At 53.7% G+C, this 22,488-nt stretch overlaps 2 protein-coding genes across 7 annotated transcripts in view; one reads left to right on the top strand and one right to left on the bottom strand.

The window, feature by feature from the left end:
* Positions 1 to 16,022, bottom strand: SEMA6C (semaphorin 6C). Of its 3 annotated transcripts, none has more exons than XM_057722842.1 (20): positions 15,955 to 16,022; positions 11,153 to 11,202; positions 9,260 to 9,431; positions 7,558 to 7,672; positions 7,212 to 7,275; positions 7,014 to 7,070; positions 6,547 to 6,648; positions 6,231 to 6,321; positions 5,907 to 6,026; positions 5,634 to 5,722; positions 5,084 to 5,301; positions 4,664 to 4,795; positions 4,239 to 4,391; positions 3,825 to 3,998; positions 3,406 to 3,552; positions 3,037 to 3,114; positions 2,855 to 2,910; positions 2,643 to 2,687; positions 2,193 to 2,288; positions 1 to 1,753 (listed from the first exon to the last, which is right to left on the bottom strand). In XM_057722842.1, the coding sequence occupies exons 3-20, from the start codon at positions 9,375 to 9,377 to the stop codon at positions 720 to 722; spliced, it is 2,889 nt and encodes a 962-aa protein (XP_057578825.1). In that variant the 5' UTR covers positions 9,378 to 9,431; positions 11,153 to 11,202; positions 15,955 to 16,022; the 3' UTR covers positions 1 to 719. The 3 variants fall into 3 exon arrangements, with proteins under 3 accessions (XP_057578825.1, XP_057578815.1, XP_057578833.1); XM_057722832.1 differs by lacking the exon at positions 15,955 to 16,022 and adding an exon at positions 13,220 to 13,246; XM_057722850.1 differs by lacking the exons at positions 2,193 to 2,288; positions 15,955 to 16,022 and having other exon boundaries at positions 11,153 to 11,259.
* Positions 6,254 to 22,488, top strand: part of TNFAIP8L2 (TNF alpha induced protein 8 like 2) — a 17,359-nt gene continuing 1,124 nt past the window's right edge. The window contains exon 1 of one of the 4 annotated variants that reach the window (XM_057722949.1): positions 6,254 to 6,363. The gene's annotated coding sequence lies outside the window, so the exon portion shown is untranslated. Of the gene's footprint in view, positions 6,364 to 20,665; positions 20,760 to 20,795; positions 20,874 to 22,488 lie in introns of those variants that run through there. The other 3 variants (XM_057722967.1, XM_057722976.1, XM_057722959.1) reach the window with 3 other exon arrangements.

A 22,488-nucleotide genomic window follows, 5' to 3' on the forward strand; every position in this document is an offset into this window, starting at 1 on the left:
CGTGATCGGAGTGCCCTCCCTAACCCCACCTAAATTCTACCCGGGGTCTCCTGGGCCCTGGTTCATCTCCACGCACCATTTCTTAGCTTGCCTCCTTCAGGAAAGCTTTCCTGATTAACCCCGGTGGGACCGCAGCCATCCCAATTACTCAGGAGAGAGCTCAAGGCCAGTTGAAGGCAGAGATTCTGGAGCAAAGGCGCTCGGAGCAGCCGACCGATTCCCGCCCCGCCCCCTCCGCGAGTAAAGTCAGACAGCGGCTCGGGGACACAGCTGTATTGGGAAGGGGAGGCTCCTACACAGTAGGAGGAGGCACGTCCCAGGAGGCCCGAGGACTCTGTACATAACGCGCGTGGGCCAGCCCCGTCCGTCCGCCGTGCGGCCCGCCCGGGGCCCAGTGTGTGGAGGCCCGGAAGGGCGAGTTAAGGCAGCTTGGCTGAGGGAGGGGGGGAGCGGGAGTGTGCCAGTTCCCCCCGAAAAGCTGGCTCACTGAGGGGGCGAGCTTCTCACCTCCCACTCCTCTCTCGAGGACAGGGGGAAAGGCAGTCAATAAATAACCCCGGGGCGGGCAGGGACCCCGGGAGACTCTCAGAGTCCAGGAAGGCTGGAGGTGCGGAACGAGGAGAGAGGGCGGTGACCTGTCCTTGGAGACGCGTCCACGCTCACGGCCTTTGAGGGCATGGGCCGCAAGGGTCCCATTTGCGGCCTTGGAGCGGCTCCCTTTAAAAGTTAAAATGGCTGCCGTTAGGGACGGCAGGCTGCGGGGCGGGCCCCACGAGGGGAGGCTTCAGGGCCACCTGGGGCTTCTCGACGTCCACCCTCTTCAAGGCGCGGCCCCGGTGCCCCTCAGGCCGGCCCAGGTACAGGAGGTGTCTCCCGGCACCCCCGGAGTACCTGGAGGGGCCTCCCGAGGGGACTCGGGTGAGCAGCGCGGGGGGTGCGCGGTGCGTGGAGAAGGGCAACCTCCGGCTGCCGCCCACCCCGAGCCGGGGCGCTGGGGCGGAGAGAGCAGGCCGCGCGGCGGGGGCCGGGCCCTTGCCCTCCGGGGGCACGTCCAGCCTCCGAGGCGGGGCACAGTCCCGGGGAAGCAGGCTGGGGCCCGCAAAGAGGGCGGGGGCGGGCGGCAGTGCCCGCGAGGTGAAAGGGGCGGCTGCCGAGGGCTCGGCCTCCTTCCTGGGCGGCTGCGGGCCGTGCAGGTAGCGCAGCAGTTCCTCCAGGGTGGTGACTTCCACGGCCTGGCCGGGACACCCCGGCGGCGGCGGCCTCACCAGCACGCGCGGCGCGGGGCCGCCCGCCGCGTTCCCGCCCCGGGCGCGGCCCCTACCCTCCTTGGCGTTGTTGCCGTTCTGGTTCCACTCCCAGGGACCCCCGGCGTGGCGGAGGTGCTTGACCGGCAGCTCCGGCGTGGACTCCGGGGTAGGCAGGCAGGCCAGCTCCGGCGGGGGGACGCCCTCGGGAGGGGGCAGGAAGGTGGTGTAGAGCTGGGGCGTCTGCGCCCCCTCTCCGTCCTTGGACGGCGGCGGTGGCTCTGGGCCCGCCGCGTGCAGCCGAGCCAAGCTGCGAAGGGAGAGAGGGCGCGGGAGCCCCGCAGTCTCGATATCCTTGCTCCGACGTCGGTGGGCGCGGCGACAAGCGCAGGAGACCAGGAGGCCAGAGACCGAGGCGCCCAGGGCGAAGGCTGCGGCCACACAGGCCAGGAGGAGTGGGATGGGGACGGAGCGGGAGGCTGAGGCTGGCGGGAGGTCCCGGCGCACGCCTGCCGACCGAGAGGGAGGAGGGAGGCTCAGCCAAGGTAGGCCGGCGGGATGGCAAGTTCCGAAGTGTCGCCTCTCTCCTGCTGCTGCCCAGCTTCCCTCCAGCACAGCCTTGACCCTCTTCGGGAATCACCTCCCCTGACCCCTCAACACACACAGCCCACCGAACTACCCCTCACACACGAGCTAGAGCTTCGGCCTGGGGAGTCCCCATCCCAGCTCTGGCCCCTGTAGCCATGCCAAGAACAACTGCCAAACTCTGCCCGAGCTGAAGGAGGTGGGGCTGGGAGGGCCAGCTCTGGAGAGGGGAGGGAAAGGGAGGGGAGGCTCCAAACAGGCATTATTAGTGAGCACCAAACAACGATCAGTGAGGGGCTTAGAATTCTTCAAGAATCAGCAGCCCCACACTTCACTCCTATCCCTCCCAGCCAGCCCCCTTACCCTGAGTGTGAGCTCCAAGAGTGGAAGACTGGGGCCGGGGGTGGGCATCACTGGGGGGGCTGGGGGTCTCAGGGGAAGGGCCAGGACTCAGAAGCACTGGTGACAGAGACCAGGTCAGAGCCAGTGAGGCTCCTGCTCTCCACCTCTGATACCCATTCAGTGGGTCCCCACACCCCCCTTGGAACACCCAAAGGTCCAGAAGACTTTACAGCCTTCATTTTCCTCTGGGAATGGGGAAGGGCTCACCATGCAAGGCATTCTTTCATTTATTTGTTCTATAAGCACCCTATTATGTACCAAGTACTGAGCTATGTGCCAAGTATTTGGAGGATGCTAACCCTTTTCTGGGGCTCTCTCAGGGTGTCCAGGGTGCTGGTCTGCTGCTGCCATGGGGCACAGACTTGGGTGAGTGTGGGCTGAGCAAGGTGAAGTTGGGACAGTAGAACTCACCATAAGCAGAATCCCCTGTGCCAGACTGACTCCCAGTAGCTCCATCTATGAAAGAGGGAGAGAGAGGTGAAGATAAGGACAGGAGGACGCTTCATGAAGAAGGGCATGACTGTGCCACAGAAGGAGAGAAAGACAAAAGCCCACACTTGGGATGGTGTCTGTGGCCATCAGAGCCATGTGCGACAATGGCTACAGCTGCCCCTTCTGTTTACCTCGGCAGTCATCATGCTCCATGGGTTCCTGGTCCCCAGCTGGATCCACATCAATCCTAGGAGGAAATGAAGGTGGCTCAGTGCACGTATACATCCTGCCCATATCCCCCACCCCAGCCCTCAGCTTCCTCTCTTAGTAGTGGGACACTTTCTTCTCAGGAGATCCAGAGCCCCTCACTTACCCACCAGGTCCCCTGATATCCACACAGCCTCTGGAGCTGTCCCATCCACAGTATGGGTCCTGAGAAGCCAGACAGCTCCTAGGAAAAACTAAGTCATGTGAGGCTAGGACCCTCTCCACTCTAATCACATTCCGTCCCCTTGCCTCTTCCACTCTCACCCTGGCCTGCAGGAGGCCTCTAGCCTGATACTCCCATCCTATCCAGCCCCATCCCTAGTCCAGTCCCTGGTTACTGCCCACCTGCAGAATGCTTGAGACACCCCCCCACCAACCATCCTCTGCATTTCCCTGCCACCCCCATCTGTGTTCCTGTGTGCCTGCAGGCCCAGGGAGCCCACCAAGGCAGGGCCTGGCCTCAGGTCCCTCTCACCTCCGACAGGCCCCATGCCGGGCACATCGACTGAGAGGGAGGTAGATGATGCAGCCAGAAAAAGCCACAAAGAGCCTGTGACCTTCAGTGTCCAGCTCCAGCCCTATGACCCGCCGTGCTGATTGGGCTGCCCGCTTCCTACTGCACCTAGGGTGAGCCGAGAAGGAATCAGAGATGGAGCAGGTGAGGCTCCATTTCCCTGGGTGAGTTAAAGAACAAAGGAGGTGGGGAGGTGTACAGGCAACTGAGTACAACTCATGGGGCCAGTCGGCCCCAACACAGTGTCCAGCTTCTCGCCAAGCCCCTCTCTCTTCCCCACAACTTCCAATACTGGAGTCCCCACCCCATCCCCATATCCCCATCTACCACGTCACATCCCATCCCTGCTCTGCAGGGGGCCTGCTGGACAAAGGGCTCACCGGGAGGGGCTGTAGGCATCGATCTCTTCCAACAGAATGGGCTCAGGGCCCCCAGATTGCCCCCCTGGGGGCAGCACCTTCAGCACTGTCCCATCGTTGGAGCCAAGGAACAGGACTGTGGTATTACTGTAGGGACCAGCCATGCCATCCACAGCTACCTGGGTCAGTAGGGCCCTGGAGGGATAGGCCTTAGGTCAGGACAACCTGACCAGTGGACGCTCGAGAGGTTCCAGGGCAGCCCGTGCGTCTGGGTATCCCCTTCTCTACCCTTCCCCCAGCCCAGGGTTTGCTTCTTAGCGCTCTCCCTTCCACTTTCATGGGTTCTTCCTCCTACCGATATGATTTCCCTGTGGGGTCAGAGAAAGAGAGTGCTTGAGGGGGGAGGGCAGCGGTCAGCATTTTGTAGCCCCATACCTGCTGGTGAGGGTGAGCAGAGGCTGATGGGTAGCAGGTGGCACGGCAGGGTCCAGGAGTGGGTGAGCCTTGATGAAGGTCAGGACATCATCAGGGAGGTCTCGAGAAGAGGGGAACAATGCAGCTACACCTACTCCCGCACAGGATCCTGGCCTGGTGCACAGACAGGAAGAGGCAGCCTTATGGCAGGTTGCTGGCGCTTAGTTAGGCTCTGTGACCACCACCGGCCCACTGATCCCAAACGTGATTGATAAGCCTTGTTCCACCTACACTCAGACATTCTCACTACTGCTTCCCTTCCCTGCTGCCAACCCACTACAGCCCCCTCCCCAGACCTTGGACACTTTGCTCTCTCCTCATATCCCATTTGGGGAGCAGACACTGCTTGCTTCTGCCTCCACAAAAGCCACCCCCACCCTGCATACCTGGGGGAGGGAACCCTGTCCTCAGACACAGGGCTCCAGGCCCCATCCAGACTCCTCTGCTCCTTGAACTTTCCCTCAAACCCATGCTCAATATCATCCAGGTAGAAGGCGCAGACTGCAGAGCCAGGGATGCTGAGGGAGCCAGAAAAGGATGTGGGCTAGGTGTTGGAAGGGACAGCACAGCTCCTCCCAGGTAAGACATGGCAGCTCCCCTTCATGTACCATATGGGGGGGAGGGGAGCCTGAGAGGTTGGGGCAGCCCCTGGGGGCCATGCTAGGAGAAAAAAGATGGGCAGAATAGCAAACTGGCTTTGAATGGAGCTTCCCCTCACTGCCCTCATCAATAGGCTCTGAGAGAGGAACTTGGATGCTGGTGGAGCAGGGGACAGATTGGGCCACGTTGGTTAGTCTGGTACCAACCTGTTGGTCTGGGTGGTGAAGACCCCAAAGAGAGCAGAGCGACCATACAAGTTCACAGGCCCTGTCAAGGCCTGTAAGACGTCAAAATAGAAGGTAGAGTCCCCAGGGACAGAGCAGTTGAGCCGCAGCTTCAGGAAGGATGTCCAGTGGCGGTCCAAGGCCCGAGGTGAGCCACCCATGTCACGCTTACATACACGGGCCACACGGGAGAACTGCACCTGTCGGGGGAGAGGCAGGGACGAGGAGCACGGTGAGAGAGAGCCGCAGGGCCAGCGGGGTGAGCGATGTGTGCTGAGTTAGAGCACCAGGAGACAAATGTTAGGGGCACAGCAAAGGAAGGGTGTGGTGTGGTCGGTCTGTGTGGGTCAAGGTGAGGGACACAGCAGGATGGGGTGGGCGGACAGAGGCCTGAGGGCGACTCCAGGCTGGGGGCTCAGGGTCCAGGGGATTGCACTGTGGAGATCAGGGCCAGGAGCTCTCCCCGAATGGCTGGCTCCTCATGATCCAGCAGAACCCTCTAGCTCCGCACCCCTGGTGCCCACCTCCTTACCCTCCCCAGCCGGGCATCCTCCACAGAGACTTCTCGGAAGAAGAAGTAGACATGGTCTCCATGCTCCAAAGCGTGGACAAAGTGTGGCTCTGAGAGGGGAGTGACAGGAAAGGTATGGAAGAATATCTACACCTGTTCAGAAAGTGCTGACTCCACACATCCTCTCCCTTTGTACACAAGCACACTACTGCCACCATCTGCCTCCACAGTCCCCCCCCGCCCCCGCTGCAGTTCCCCCCAAGAGCAGCCTCCCTCCCCTAGGCGCCCCCTGACCTCGGAGCCACTTGGAGTCGTACTTGGCAGAGCGGAGTGGGGGCTGAGGCCCGAGGCTTCTGTAAACCACAGCGTCACTGGCCTGGAAATCCGCAGCTGTGGCTGAATACAGGCTGCCCTCTGTGGGTAGAGTGGGCTCAGGAGGACTCAGGGATCTGTATCTTGGCTCTTCTCGGGCCTCCCATACCCCTACCTTGGCCTGACCCTGGCCCCTAGCTCAACCCTCCACTCAGGAGCATGGGGGAAAAGACCAAACTGGGAAAGGGGCTAATGTGGGAGCTCCCTCCAGCCACATGCCTGCTTCTCACACGCCCAGGTGCCCACCTGCAAAGACGGCCACATTGGACTGGGTGGCATCAAAGGGGCATCGAGCCTGCCCACTCAGCTCTTCACCCTCCTGCTGCAGCGAAGTTATCTGGAGGCAGAGGAAACAGGTTCTTGGAACGCTTGGGCTGCTGTGAGTCTGGCTCCATAGCCCCCTTCCTCACGTTCTCTTGCCTCCTCGCCCCACCCCTTCCGGACCCCTCCGCTCTGGGCACTCCGATTCCCCTACCCCTGCTGGTCCATCCCCACTGAACGGATTGCCCAGCTTGGGTTCTTCTCCCACTCGGGTCCTGATACCCCACCCTCGCCTTCGTACCCCATAGCTGCGGCACACGGGGCTGAATGAGTTCGTTCCACAGGCAAGGAGCGTCTGGGAGTCCCAGGGAACGAGAACACGAATATAGTTGTAGCACTCGTCCTAGAGAAGCCAAAATTCTAGGTCAGTGACAGGACTCCCTGGGACTGGGACAGGGGGTCACAGGAAGTAGGGCTACTCCCCTTGAGCCAGGTAGAGCAATGTGGGCTAAAGTCCCGACTAAGCTATATACTACTAGTCCTGTGGCCTCAGGCAAGTTCTTTGGCCTCTCAGAGCCTCACTTTTCTTTTGTGTGAGGTGTGTAAAGGAAGCTACACCCATGAATTCCCTCTCCTGTACACTTTCCTCTGTGGACTGAGATGAGAGAGGTGGGGGTCGCGGGGAGTTGGGCACAGTGGAGGGCCGCTTAGACAGAGCCTGGAGGTAAGGTCATCTCCTTCCCTCAAGATTCTCATCCCACTCCTCACCGTCAGCTTCCCCCGCACGGCACAGTTCTCCATGTCTTGGCTCCTCCATGTTAGATACTGGAGAAGGAAGTAGAAGAGGGAAAATCGTGGGGCAAACTGGACCACTTCACATTATGGCTCCTTTTGGAGACGTCTTCCCACCCACTTGATCCCAGTTAGACCTTTCCCAGCCTCATCTCCATGCCTCAACCTCCTCACCTTGTTGGGCACGAGCCCCTCCCCTTCTTCTTGGGCTTGAAGATCGAAGGAGAAAACGTGATCCCTGAAGGGACAGGCAAGGAGGGATCAGAGCCAAGCCATGGCTCCCTACCTGAACTCTTGAGCCTCCCACCTTCCCGTGTTCACCTGCTCGGGAACAAACAGTGCCCTCTCTCCTCCCCGCTACTCCACACCTTGCAGTTGTGCTCTGGGTCCTAGCATGTCCATGTCCCATTGCTTGTACACCTGCATGTGTCCCCTGCAAGATGTTGCAGTGGCCATGCAGGTCCCACGCCTGCCCAAGAGCAGGTATGTCAGCCCCACAGCGGTGCCACAGCCAGTTTACCGGGCAGCCACTAGCAAGGTCCGGTTCAAGGTCAGGAATCTCTGAAAGTCCAGCCCAAGTTCTGCAACCACAGCATCATCCTCCAGGCCCCGGAACCAGGATGATGGGGAAATACCTAGAAGGCACAGAGAGGTGGGTGCTGTGGGCCAGGCAGGATACCACACGCTCCCTCAACACCCTCTCCAACCAGGTGGAAATCCAGCCATGGACATAATGGATGTGTGAGATGAGTTGTGAGGTATTAATAAAGCTATTAATAGGGTTATTAATAAACATAATATCAGCTACCTCTGAGCACTTAACCTCTGCCAAGCACGGTGTTAGCACTTTAGATGCATTGTCTTATTTCAGACAACAACCCTATGAGATAGGTACTAACACTGGCCCCATCTTATAGATGAGGAACCTGAGGCTTAAAGCTGTTAAGGAATTTGCATAGCTCATTTAGCTTGGAAGTGGCAGGCACCCCAATTCAGATCCAGGTCTGTCTGACTCCAGAACTGAGCCCAGCCCCTTCCTGGGATTGCCTTAGGGCTAGCGATTCCCTTTCACTCCCACATTGTACACTGTCCCATGTGGACGATTTACTCACCCCATTTCTCCCAGCCCTCTCTTTGCACCCTCCCCTCAAGGCTCTTCACAGGCCACCTCAGCCCTCCAAGGTTTCTGCCTCCTCTGACCAACTCCAGCATCCACCTGGCCTGATCACGGAAACCACAGTCATCCGTGTTCAAAGGGAGCCCAGAGTTCAGAGAGAGATGATTTAACACTCGTACGGTGCTTAGAACTGTGTCTGGCACACGTAAGTGTTTGCTACTCTTATCTGTCCCCCACCAGTTACTCCCAATAACCTAACTGCCATTCCTTCATCCTTAAAATTACTCTAAATCCTGCATATATAACAGGAACCTGCAAATAGATAAAGGTCTTTCTCAGGAAGAGTTGGCTTGTGGTTTCCCTCACGCTAGACTTAGTCGTGATAAAGCAGTGGAGAGGGAGGTAAGAGGGGCTGGGAAGCACTGAATGAGTCCCAGGCCTTCCTTCTGTAGCCAGTAATAATAGCAAACACATATAAATCATTTACTTTGTGCCAGACAGTGTTCTCAGCACTTTACCTGTATTGCCTCATTTAATCTCTAAATAACTCTGTGAAGTAGAATACTATTATTATTTTTTTCTTCTCTTTTTTTCTGGCGGGGGGTTGGGGGGGCGGGGCACACTGCATGGCTTGCAGGATCTTAGTTCCCCAACCAGGGATGGAACACCTGGGCCACCCCAGTGAAAGCACCAAGTCCTAACCACTGGACTGCCTGGGAATTCCTGGTAGAATACTGGTATTATCTTCATTTTGTAGATGAGGAAACTGAGGCAAAGAAAGGCCAAATAACTTGACAAGCTCACACAGCTCGTGAGCAGCTTAGCAGGGACTCAAACCTGCTAAGGTTTGGTCTGGCCGAGAGTCCACATTCTTTATCACTGAACAAGGCTGCCTGAAGTGAAGATGTAGGCCCACAGGTGAGAAGTGACTGACCTGAGGTGCCAGCTCATTCTACCTGCTGCTCCCCTTTTCTGGTCAGGCTCTTAGCTTCCTTGAGACTGAGAGCCTTCTTGCACCTTGCCACCCACACAAGGGGTCTCAGTGTCTAACTGCCAACGCTGAGTGCGGAGCTCATATACAGGGGACCAGGTAGCAAGCACTCACCTTGCAGGTCAGAGGTCAGCAGAGGGAGGGGGTCCTGGGGAAAGGCCGCCTGGGTGTGGGGAAGTGAGAGCAGCAATAGCAGTAGCAGCAAGGGCATGAAGTGGGGGGCACGGAGCATCCTGGGTGGGGCAGCTCAGGCCCCAGGGGCTGCCCCCTCACCCATATGCTGGCCCTGAAAGAGAAGACAGAAAAGTGAGGGGAGGGGCCACATTTCCTCCACCTTTGAAGCAGGCGGGCTCCTTCCCAGGTCTATCCCCAGAAGACCCTGTGGAGTAGGGAAAAGAACCCTCTCTCTGGCACTGCCTCAGTCCCAGCCAGCTGTCACTGTCACTCAAGGTCCTTCCCTCTCCAACTGGCCCACACTGGCTGGTGCGAAGCCTGCCAGCATGACCCCAGGTAAGGACAGGACGCGCCCACTCCCCCTCCCAGCTTTCTCACTCAGCCTTTCCTCCTCTCTCCTGACTGGGCCTGGGACATTCGGTAGGTGACACCTCCTGGCCCCCCTCTTGCTAACCTCTTCTCAGCTATAATTAGACACTGAAGCCTTAAAATTATAAATAGTGACTCCTTGGCACTGAGGGGAGGAAGAGGGCACCATGTCTGCCTCCCCCTCCCTCGCAGCCCCCCATGGCACCCTGCGAGCAACTTAGGCGCTGGGCCCTGGCAGAGGCAGCTGCAAGGCAGTCATCATCCTGTCTAGGGTTGAGGAAGAACGGAGTAGGGGAGGCAGCCTAGGGGTCTTTGTCCTGGTCTAAGCTCGTGCTTCTGGGGCCCTTCCCATTGCTAGGGAAAAGCTGAGTGAGTAGGGAGCGGGGTGGGGGAGGGGGGCTGTCTTAGCCAAAAATGAATCTGCATCAAAGCCAGATCAGAGGCTAAATTTAGCTCTCGCTGCAGCTGTCTGCCCGACCACTGTGCCCCCTCCCAGCCTCCCTAGCCCCCTGTTCCCTCCCGGACTCCTAAGAACCACTACATGTGCTTAATGTGGGGAAGAGCAGACCCACCCCCTACGTGGAGCCAGACATAGAAGGGACTATACTGGTGAGGAGATATGGCTGAACATGTCCCTCTTTCCCTTCCTTCCCTCTTGGGGCTGCCTTGGAATGAAAATATAAATAATTCAATGACAGGCAGGCGATTGTAGCCCAAAGTCCAGGAAAAGATAGATATGGTGGAAGGGACGGTGAGACAAGCCCTCCTTCCCACTCATCAGCCGGCAGCAGCCTCCCCCAGCCAAGCTGACCCTGGCTGGAACCCACAGTGGAGTCTAGCTTCCTGCCTTCCCCTGAAGTTGAAGTTAGGGGCTGAGCAGACTCGGGAAATCAGGTCAGGAAGGGTGAGACTCCTTCCTTTCTGTGAACACAGTTATCCTTCACTAATCCTTAGTTGCCCATCCTGCCACGTCCCCTAAAGAAGAGTCCCTGGGCTTCCTGGCCTAGCCCATTCCATCTCCCCAACAATTCCACTCTTGGAGCCAGGACCTAAGTGTACCCCACCCCCAATCCAGCGTCAGTGGTGGGGAGGCTGACGTCAGATGGGGTCCCAAGAGAGCTGGAGGAGGGGAAGGGCTAGGATCACCTCATGATGACCCCCTCCCCAGGGGCAGAGCAGTCAGCTAGCTAACGACCCTCTGGTGCTGAAAGGCCAAGCCTCCCTCCACCGCCCCCCCCCCCATGTTTCCGGATGTTGGTGCTCCCAGGGGAAGAGAAAGGGACACAGCTTGCCTCCTATCCTCCCCCTCCTGCCCCCCCACAAGTTGCCCTGGGCAACTGGTATCTTCACGCAGGAAACATCTTCAGTCTCAGGCAAGTGGGGAGAACAGTCAGACCCTCTTCCTGCTCCCAGGCCATGCCTGTTTCCATCCCCTGCCCTCAGGAGCTGTTGCCCTTTCCTTACCTGGGGTGGTGACTCCTGTGGGGGTTTGAGGGGGATAGGAGACCTCTGACCTGATGAAGAAGGGACAGGAGGAGGGAAGGGACTGAGTTATATCTCCTTACCACATCCCTTAAAAATGGATGTGAACATTCAGGAGAATTCTAATGAGGCTAGGGGAGGGGAGGATGCTGCCCTGGAAGTGGGGGGCACATTGACATTGAGCTTGATTACAAAGGTGCCGGCTGCTGCATGCCCAGAGTTGTGAGGACAGGAGCGGGGGCTGGGGCTGACCCCTACACAGAAACTCCTGGAACTGCAAAACCAGTCTTGGGAAAAGGGGTGACTGGGAGAGTTTGGAGGACATGACGACCACTCCCACATTAAAACCTTCAGAATCCAGCAGCCTTCTTAGCAAAAGCTCCCCTAGCTGGGGACAATAGAGGCTAATCTGCATCTCATTTGCATGCTCTTCATTTCTAGGCAAAATGCTCTGATAGCAAGCACCCCCAGCCCCTTCCTTCTTCCCTGAGAGCAGGCCCTGCCTCCCTCCCACTCAGTCTCTCTCCACCCTATCCCCCCACCTTAAACTGGATTAGTCCAGCCTCTAAAAACACTTGGTTGGCCATTGCATTGGCCTCCTAGACTTAACTATGATATATCTTTAAGAGGGCTTCCCATAGCTGATTTTAGGGGGCAGCATCTGAGTGGCCCCCATCCAACCCCTGGCTTGGGGAAAGGCTTACCCTGCCGGGACCAATCCGTTTGGTCCAGCTGTTTCATACCCACCATTTAGAGCAAATAGGGGAGGCCTGGCTGGCTCTTTCTCCCCCTCCTAGGTTCTCCCCTTGCTGGGAAGAGGAAGCAGCCTCTCTGTCTCCTCCTGGCCCCGCAGCCACCTCTGGGGAGTGGCCCTGGTCATAGCCAGATTCTATTCTAGCGGGGGCTGGAGAAGGGATGGAGAAGGGGAGACTGGGCTGGGGACAATAGCAGGAAGCCCTTGGGCTGGTCGCCCACCCCAGTCCACCTTCCTCTAAGGAGTGGGGGGCACGCCAAGGAGCCTCACGGAACAGGCGCGTTCCCTTCTCCAAGACAGTTCCCCCCACCCTTAGCTCTCAGCCCTAAGATTGCTACCTACCCTCCCTCCCACCCAGCCCCCAACGAAGATAATCCAGGTGTCTAGAGCCTTGCATGAGGTGGGCCTGAGGCCAGGGGCTCGACGTGTCTCCCCCTCACTGGATCTGGGGCTCCGAGAGGGGCGGGTAGCAGAGTCTGGGCCGGGACCGGGTCCCAGAGCCACGTTAGCGGGAGGAGGGGCTGGAGGGGCCTGCAGGCGCAGACCGAATGGGGTTGGGAGCGGGGGCTGGGGAGCGGAGGCGGGTCTCCGAGGCCCGGGAAACAGGGCCAGAGGCTTGGAACCGAAGAGGGCGGGCCTGGGGCCAGCGCTGAGCGGGGTCCGCGGGCTCGAGATGCAGTCGCCAGCTGGGCTCTCCTCCTTGGGAGACCTCGGTCTAACAAAGCCCCAGGGCGAGTGGGGTGAAGGAAGGGTATGGGCACTAGGACTGGAGTTTCTCAGGGGCCCCATTCCCGACTCTATGCTCAAGCCAACCCCCGGGAGGTGCTCAGACTCCCGCTTGCACAAGGACAGAGGTGCAGCTGTAACACCAAAGTCTGGAACGGCGCGTTCCCCTTCCCATCCCTGCAGGGGTAACGAGAGGGTCCTGTTCTCCACGGGTCTCGAAGCCTTAATTTCCCTGCTGGGGAGGCAAGAGACCAGGTTTTCCACCCTTTGTACGGTGCACGCCTCAAATAATCCCCTTCGCGCTCCACAATCCGAGGGATGCTACTCGGAGAAGCCGGGTCACAAGAGGCGCCCAGACCCTGCGCCCCACAGTGCCGCGACGGAGCTCGGCCACGGTCCCCTCTTCTCTCCGCGCACCCCAACTCCGCTGACCCTCTTCGTCAACCAAGCGCACAAGCGCGCTGACACCCTCCCGGGTCCCTCTGGCACTTCGGAAGCCTGCTCCCAGCCTTCGGCGCCCCGATCCTCCCCGCCTCCCTGCAGCCCCAGCCCTGCTCCGGGGTACTTGCTCCGAGATCCGGGTCAGCTGAATAGAGATCTCAGCGGGCGGGCATTGGCCGCGCACCGCGCAGAGTTCGCAATCGGTGGTTGCGGCTCCAGCGAGATGTGGTGAACGTTTGAATTGGATGGAGCTTGGAATCTGGGCTCCCGGGCGCTGTCAGGTCGGGCGAGCCCTGGGTCCCAGTCGCAAACCCTACTCCCGTCGCGGCTCCGCGAAGGAAAACAATGCGACCGCCCGGAGCTCTGGGCCGGGCCCCAGCAGCCCCGCCCGCCTCCCGGCCGGACCCGCCTCCGGCCCGCCTCGGGGTCCGTACAACTAATCCGGCTCTCGGAGGCCGGCTAGATACCGCCTTCTCAACACCTCTTCACCAATAGTCCCCGGAGGAGGAGGGGCGCCGGGAGCACCGCCCACCGAGAGGGCCTGGCCAGGAGGTCGAGCTGCAGACCAAAGCCAGGCGGGAGACCCACGGACAGTCGCTGAGACCCCAACAGAGGAGGGGGTCACACGCTTTAACATGGAGAGGCCCTGGGGAGAAATCTCACAACAAGAGAGGAAGGAACAGCAGCTGGGAGGAGAGACAGACAGGAAACGCGAGGACCTCGGCTGGGCTGGGCTGGGCTGTCAGAGCCGGCGTGACCCTCCCTCCCTCCTTTCTCCTCTCCAATGGCTTTGGCTACCTTGCTTCTGGGTACACCTCTCCCCTACTCTGCCCCCAAACCTCTGTTCCTCCTCTCTACTCTTTTTACATCAAACCCTTATTTCTTCCCACGTGCCTCCTCTGGTTCATTCTGACCCAGATAAGGGAGGCCTAGCATGCACATGGGGACTTAAGGCCTGGGAAAGGAAAGGAAGATGTCGCCAGGAAGTTTTCCTTATCCCCATCACCTCCCCTCCCACCCCTACTGTCAAAGCAAGATGGGGTTGGGCCAGTAGGCCAGGAACTAAAGAACCAGGAAGCCAGGGTGGCCAGCAGTCAGGCTGTTGGTTGATGGAAGAGGACAGGTGAGTGGTGCTGAAGCCAAAAGAGAGATGTGGAGATCGGGACAAACTGACTCAGACAGGCACACAGAAAGAGGAGCAACACCAAGACCTGAAAGAGGGAAAGTAACCAGCTGCCCCACCCCCACATAGCTTTACTGCCCCACAGACAAGGATTAGTGATGTCCCGTCTTCCCTCAGAGGGCCCTGGCCATCCCTCCAAACAGCAGAACTGCTCCTTCTCCATCCCCACCCTCCATAAAGACCCTTTGATTCCAGGAATGTCAGTGGGGAGGAAGAATGAGGCTACTTCAAACAGCACTGCTTGGCTCCCACCTTGGTATTGCCTGCTAAGATTCTTCCCTGCGTGGGGACTGGGACAAAAGACGTTCTCAAAATTCCCAGGCTAGTGGGTGGCATGGGAGACATTGATATTATTGGATAGTTTTATCTGAGCGGGCACCCCCCCGCCCCCATTCATGGCCTGGTCTCTGGACTGAAGGAAAGGAGGGGCAGGAGTTTGCGACTTCTGAACAGTCTTTAATGGACTGAGATCAGGGTGGGTAGCATCACTGACTGGGCTAAGCCCCAAAGTAAGCACGAGATATAAACACATACACACACAATCACAGAGACAGAGATGGGAGGTGAACCAATGAGATAAACAGAATCGGAAACAATGGAACGATACTTATACAAGGTTAAGCATGGGGGAGTCTTGGGTCCAAGGTAATTCAGTGGTCAGTTGGGGCTGTTTTAAAGGCTGGAAAGAAGTTTTGGGAGAAAGACACCTCAAAATATAGAGGCACTCAGAGGTTGAGAGAAATGTCCCCTGTCCTAGCACAGGGCTCAGCTATTAAAATATGTGCTCATTGAATAGAGGAATGGGGATTAAGGTATAACTCATTTAAAGTTTTAGGACACAACCAAAATCTCAGTTCAATCCAATACATATTAAGCACTTACTTCAAATACAACTTACTGTGAGATGTGGTACCAGTCTTTAAGTGACCATCTATTTGAACTAAAATAAGACTTATGTGTACTAAATGATTAAAAAGCAATTCCAAGTCTCAAAAAAAGAGAAAAAAGAAAAAAGAGAAAAAGCACCCCCCACCCCCTCCAAAGCTACATTGAACATAATTCCTAAGTGAAAGAAAAGACAGTAAGTGCTCTTCATAATAACTGCAGAGAAAGATGTTGGATACAGTTTATCATGGAGGTTGGGAGAACTCTGGTGGGAGTTGGCTTGGTGCAAAAGAAAGGAGATGTTCCAAAGAACATAGCTTCAGTGAAAGCTTTTACTTGGTGAGCATGGAGCCTGGAGCATGGATAGCAAAAGGGCCTGTGTGACTAATATGTAAGAAAGATACTAATTAGAAGCAGAGGACTGAGGAAGAGGGAGACAGACTATGGAAGGCCTGGAATACCAAGGTGAGTAGGTTAAAACAATTTGATAGGAAAAGGACATCATTTCGAATTCTTGAATAAAGGTGTTACTGTTGAAATGCTTTATTTTAGCAAGATAAGGTGACCTTCTAGCAAGAAAACAGGAAGGTTCAAGGATGAGGGGAGAGAGGCATTCAGACAAGGATGGTGGCATTGGGTATGGAAATAAATGGATGAATCTTAGAACTATTTCAAAGGACAAATCTTACTCCCTGGGGTCTTCTGGAGAAAATCACAGCCCCACAGATTGGAGCCTTTAATAAATTCAGGATCTCCAAGCTTGGAAAATTACCCTCTCCCAACCCCTACAAGTACCTGTGTCAAATCTTTTCTCAAGTTCCTTTCTTCATAGCTTTCTTGCTCATCTTAGCAGAACCCACAATGATCTTCAGAGAAAAAGAGATAATAAAGTGAGAATCCCACCAACCTTTTGCCTTCTAGAGATGCACTTGGCTGCATCTTCACATCTCTCTTATCCCAGCAGGTGGGGCATCCATACTGCTTGTCTAAGGTTCACTTTCTGCTTTACTGTAGCTCCATGCACACATGGCCCAGCCATGTCTCTCACCACTGTATCCTTTGCATTTAGCACAGTGCCTAGCACATTGTGGCTATTAACTATTAACACATTGGTTGAACAAATCTGACTCTATGTCTCCTACTTAGTTGCTTTATGCTATGTGTCTTCAAATACTTTCTCCTTCTTTTATTTCTAATCTCTCCTTTTCCACTGACATCATCCCCTCTGCATACACACATGCTCAAATATCTCCCATGATGAAAAGGGGAAAAAAATTCTAAACTTTCCCTTGATCCTTGCCTGTATTTAGCCATCACTCAACTTCTCTCTTTCCTTCACAGCTAAATTTGTGTCTTCTTTCTTGCTGTACTCATTTTCCACCTTCTCAATCACTTCTCAATCATTTTCATTTTGGCCCCCATCACTCCATTGAGATTGTTCTCATCCAGACCACTAATGACCTCCTTGTCACATTCAATGAACAGCTCTTCAGTCTTTATCCTTTTGCCCTCTTTATGGCATTTGGCCCTGTTGACCTTTCCTTCCTTGAAATGCTCAACTCTTTTGGCTCCTGAGTCCTTCTTTCTTTCAACAAAGACTAGGGATTTAATACATATATTTTTTAAATGAATGAATGGCTTTACTTCTATTGATGTGGCCTCTCTTTCTCAGCCTTTCTGACCTCTCCTTAAATGTTGATGTTTCCTAGGGTCATGTTCTTAGCTACCTCTTCTTGCTCTAGCTAAGAAGAAGTCAAGATAATTCGCACCAACAGTTACAATAACCATTTATATGTGGCTTCCCATAAACTTTATATTCAATCTCAGTCTTTCTCCTTAGCCCTAAACTCACTTCTATAATTGCTTATTGGATACTTTCATTTGGATTTTTCATAGGTTTTTACCACCTAGTCTAAAGACAGGAAGCTCATCTTTTATCTCTGTATCCCCAGCACTTAGGTCATAATGCCTGGCATATAGTAAATAGAGGAAGAAATAAATGCACCAAAGATGTGAGCTACCTCCAGCTATGTCAGTCTTGCTTCACTGCTTCAAATCACACTTAACTTTTTCTTTCTGAACTGATATGAGAGTACTGATCCAAACCATGGTAAAACCTCAGCTGAGCAGAAACACAGGAATGTTCCATTCTGAGTATTTTTCCAGAGTTTGATTTTACCAAATTAAGTGCAAAACATTTTCATTTTAACTGTTTCAAATAGGAATCCCTATTTGATTATTCAAAAAGATATTAATTTCCTGTGGATTATATAATGGAAAGACCACAACTAGGAGTCATTAAGATTCTGACTGATCTTGTAAGATAAACCACTTTATCTCTAAGTCTGTCACCTGTGAGTGGACACTTTACCTGCCTGCCTACATCAAAGGATAAAGTAAGATACATAAGTGAAATGTTTTGTAAATCTCAAAGTGTTTCACACATTTAAGATACCATTTAACCAGATTCTCCCTTACTCAGAGGAGGCCCTGTGAAAAATTGTCCAGGCGTACAGTAAGGACCCCGAAATCTAGAATCTATGTAGTAAATACCGTTTCCTTCTCCTTCACATGGCCAAAAATGCTGCAATTTTCAATTGTTGGCTCTTTTGTTTTCCTTCTTTTCCCTTGCTATCTGTGTTCTCATTGTTATCAGTGTTTTTGCTTCTAAACACACTTTCCTCTTTTAATTTGCTACTAATTATATGCTGTGGGTTCAGAGAAGATGACTAGAAATGGGTATAGATTAAGAGAAAATAAAAGAATGACTTCCACGTGAATGAAACAAACGAACATTATTGCATGTGACTATTATGTTGCTACCATCTCCCCCTTATCTCCTGGTTATTGGATGCATTTTGAATTTCTTCTTTCAGCAAATATTTATTGAGCACAGTAGTGCCAGGCACTAAAGCACAACCCCTGCCCTCATGGAGTTTACAGCCTAGTATGGAGGCAGTTCATAAAATCACATATTACAATGAAGAGTGATATCATGAAAAGGGAAGCCTGAAGGTCTACAGGACTATGGAATAGAGGGGTCTCATGCAGTTTCGGGAGTCATGATGGCTTCACAGTCATGATGGCTTCAGATGGCTTTTCAGCTGAGACCTGAAGGACGGGTAGGAATTAACCAAGCAGGGAAGAGGTATGCGTGGGAAGAGAGTTCCAGGCAGAGACACAAGAAGTGGGAGAGTCTAGGGCACAGGAAGAGGGAGGAGAGGGAGAGAGAGAAGGCAACCGTGATGTGTATTGGAGTAGCTGAGAGGGTTATAACACAGCTAGAGCAGAGTATAAGGTAAAGCTGAAGCGGTAAACAGGTAAGGAGTTGGTAGCAGAATTCTGGATTCAGAAGGCATTACTTTTGTATTCGCATCTTCTTGTATGTTCGCTCCTCTTCTTATTATCCAATTAGGTTATATATTTCTTCTAAAAAGGACTTTTACTTTTCCTGTGATTTGGGTAGTGCCACCTACTATCGTCCCCCGAGTGTGTCATCAGTGAGTTAATAGAGCATACAGGAATAGAATGCTGCCACTTTCATTATAAGGTTGAAGTTATTACCTCCTAAACTTGTGAGGTAATTGTCAGAAAAAGCATAGGCTTGGGAATCACACAAGTCCTCAGTCTGCCATTTATTAGCTCTCTAATTTGGGAACAGGTTATCTAACCTCTTTAAGTCTCAGTCTTTTTCGTCAGCAAAAAGGATATAGTGACATTTAGTTCATAAAGGTATCAGAGGATAAAGTGAGATATTTACATAACATCTAGCAGAGTGCACCCAACAAATGCCAGTTCCAGTTCTCTCCTCTCACTTCCCTCCCCTGAACTCCATTCTTTTCCATCTGCCCCCACACCTTGCTCCATAAACGTTACCTCTCCTTTGCATTTTCTAAGCCTCCCTTCTCCACTGGCTCCTTCCTTTCAGCCTACAAATGTCCTTAAACTCCAAGCTAAAAATAGTCCCTCTCTCAATCCAGCTCCCCATCCCCTTAAGCTACCTTTCCATTTCTCTTCATCCTTTTACCACCAAACTCCTTAAAAGAGTTGTTGACATTTCCCAATCCAAGTTGTATCAAGGACCCTCAGCTCTGGAAGCTGGACTGAGAGAGATGGGAATAAGAAAGGAGCCAAGACGCAATCACTTGTCTCCAAGGAGAACTGATGGTTTTGGAGTCACTGGTATGCTGACTGCCTCCACTTCTGAACTTCAGTCTTTACTCTTCAACTTTTCACAACCAGACAACCTCCCAATTCTTCCCTTCCTGCTAGAACTTCTTATAAAGCCACCAGATCTCAAGGTCTCTCACTGGTTCTCATCCTGTGCTTAAGCAAGCCATACCAGTCACACTTCTTCTTAAGCATGCCCTTTCCTCAGGTAAAATTTTGCTGAAGTCTCTAACCCAGTCCCACTGGGCTAATGATTTCACCCCCCTGATCAAAAACCTTTACTGTCTCCCTATTGTCTACAGCAAAATTCTGAAGTCTGAGCAACTCCTTTAAAGCCTTCCATGATCTGGTCTTTTTCTTCCTTCACTTCTTTTTCAAATAACCTATGCTCTAGTCATACAGAATAAATCACCACTTCCTGAACAAGCCCTGTATTATCTTTGTTTGCTCTATGACTTACACTTATCTCCATTATCTGGGAAGCATTTCTTCCACACTCTGCCTAGTAAGTAGTTAAATCCATCCTTCTAAGTCTACCTCTTCAGCCCTCCTATCAGAAATAGTCTAAATTTCTCTTTACTCTTATAAGTTCTTAAACTTCTATTAAAGCTAATGCCATCATTTGACTTGTATTACAGTTACGTGTGCTTACATTTATCTCCCTGACGAGCCTGTAAGATTTTTTTTTTTTTTTTTTTGTCTGCGTGGGCATGTGGGGTCTTAGTTCCCTGGCCAGGGAGTGAACCCACACCCTCTGTATTGGAAGCGCGGAGTGTTAGGCACTGGAACGCCAGGGAAGTCCCTGTAAGATTCTTGATTTGCCTCATTCAGGACCCGTGACTTACCTTCATTCTTGCATCCTGTTAGCAGCTATAAAGCACAGTAAGTAAGCGCGTTGCTTCCAGTGGTTCAATGATGTGCTGACACCTGCTGGCCATATTTAGTTCAGCAGCCCTGACCCCAGCACCTTCCTCGCTCTTAAGCATTAAGGGTGGGGACACCCTTACCCAGCCAGACACTGAAAGCATACGCCCATGGTAATGTTGCCCCACAGCACCACCCATCCCTGGCGAGTCCAGGGACACACTCAGACCTGCTGATCACTAACTTGCCTCTGGTGTCTCCAGTTCAGTTCAATCTTCAGAACTTTCCCCACTGACCTGCACCCCAGCAATCTGTACTTAACATTTTCCCCAGTACCACAGAAATATAAGGAGAACAAGATCGTAAGGAACTGGGCAACAAGGATAGAAAGAGGCAGACAATTTGGGAGCAGGGGATGTGCAATTCCTCCTCCTCACAGCAAAGAATCAAGACTCTTTCCTACAGAGTGCTATTCCTTTTGACATTTGTCTTATTTCTAAGAGGCTGTCGGGGTCACAGACCTTCTTGGTGACAGTGTGATGAACCGGAGGCTGAGCATACAGTGGGTAGGCGGGGCTTGGGGGTGGGGCCTGGCCAAAGGGCCTCTCACTTAGGAGCTTCTCCATTCTGTCAGCTCTCCCGGAACATCCAAGGCAAGACTGGCACCCAGGGCGCAGCAGGTGAGGGACTGGGCAATGACAGAAGGGTAGGCTTTAGGGGTGGCGGTGGCAGAAGAGTCTTAGCTCTGTCAGCCTGAGCTTTCCATATTGTGAGAGTCTCATTTGATTGGATTCTTGAATCCCCACTGGGGAGGCCCAGCTCAGTTTTTCCTGGGGCAAGGCAGCTGCAGAGAGACATGGTTTGGGATGCGCGGGGCCAGGGCTGAGGGATGGCGGTGGATAAGGGTATGTGACAGACTACTGAGAGATGCAAGGAGATCTCGGAGACATGGAAGTAGACATAAGGGCCAGCGGGAGAGCATGGCCAGGGGACCACAGGGCAGGACTCAGGCAAGAGAAAAGGGGAGACTGAAACTAGGAGAGAAGGAGAGGACAGTAGACCAAACGTGAGATGGCAATGGGGGCAATGGAGACCTGGGCAACAGGAAGGCCAAGGAGGAAGGAAGGCTCACATGGAGCAATCTCCTCTTCCGGCTGTAGAGCGTGGTCCAGGAAGCCCCAGGCAAAGCCGGGAGCAGAGCAAGGTTCCAGGTCCCACTGGACCAATTCAGCTGGGGGAGACCCCCCTCCCCCCGTTACCCCCCTCCCCTACTTCTTCAGACTCCCATTTTGGTTGGGGGAGAGGGCCAGGCTGCTCCTCACTGCGGTCAGAGCCACATCCTGCAGAGCAGGGGAGGGGGAAGTAAGAAGCAAAACAAGCAGAACCACCACAGGCGAAGACCATGGGGAGAGCGTCCTGGACACATGCAGCTGATGGGCCACCGGGAGGTCCTCAGCTCAGTCCCAGCAGAGGACCTGAGACCTCTTGGGCTGTCTTGAGCTGTCTGTTTCTCATGCTTCCTCAGTGTGCTTCAACTTCATTGAGAACATTCCAGGGAGGGAGGCTTCTTTGGATTATTCGGTTCAAAGCCCACTTTTATCATTTGCTAGCAACTTTAGCCAAGTTGCTTAATTTTTCTTAGTTTCATTTTTCTCATTGCAAATTGGGGATACCTACCTTTAAAAGGGTTGGGAAGACTGAGATAATTCACATAAAGCACTTGGCACGTAGTAGGTTCTCAATAAATGTTAGTTATTATTTTTCTCAGGACTCCCAGGACCCCTGTATCGCTCACATCTTTAAAGGCAGCATCTCCACACTAGCTGACGGGGGCTTTTGAAGTCAGAAAAACAGTTGTGTTTGACCTTGGGTAAATTATTTAACGTAAGACTCAGTTTGTTCAGCTGTAAAATGAGGATAGTAATACCTACACTTTATGGATGTGTGGTACCCAGTCAGTGTCCAAAAAAGGCAGCTGTGAGAATTATCTGCCAGGTAAGCTTTATTTTCTCCACTGTAGTAGCAACAGCCTACTTCCCCTGAGGTCTTAGCCTGTGGTGGGCTAGCCTCGGGTGTGCTCTCACTCCTCCAGCCAAAGCTATGACTGCTTCTCTGGGCTGTTCTAAAGATCACGATTTCCTACTACCAAAGGGGAAAAAATGGGAACAAAGCATAGAGGACTGAGGGGACCCACGGGGAGAGATGACAAGCAAAGATGAAGATGAGATAGAAACCAAAGAGACAGAAAGGGGAAAAGCCATTTCTCTCTTTCTAAGGAGCCTGTGGCCTTTCTTC

This window comes from Hippopotamus amphibius, chromosome 1 (assembly GCF_030028045.1).
Source record: "Hippopotamus amphibius kiboko isolate mHipAmp2 chromosome 1, mHipAmp2.hap2, whole genome shotgun sequence".
NCBI lineage: Eukaryota > Metazoa > Chordata > Mammalia > Artiodactyla > Hippopotamidae > Hippopotamus > Hippopotamus amphibius.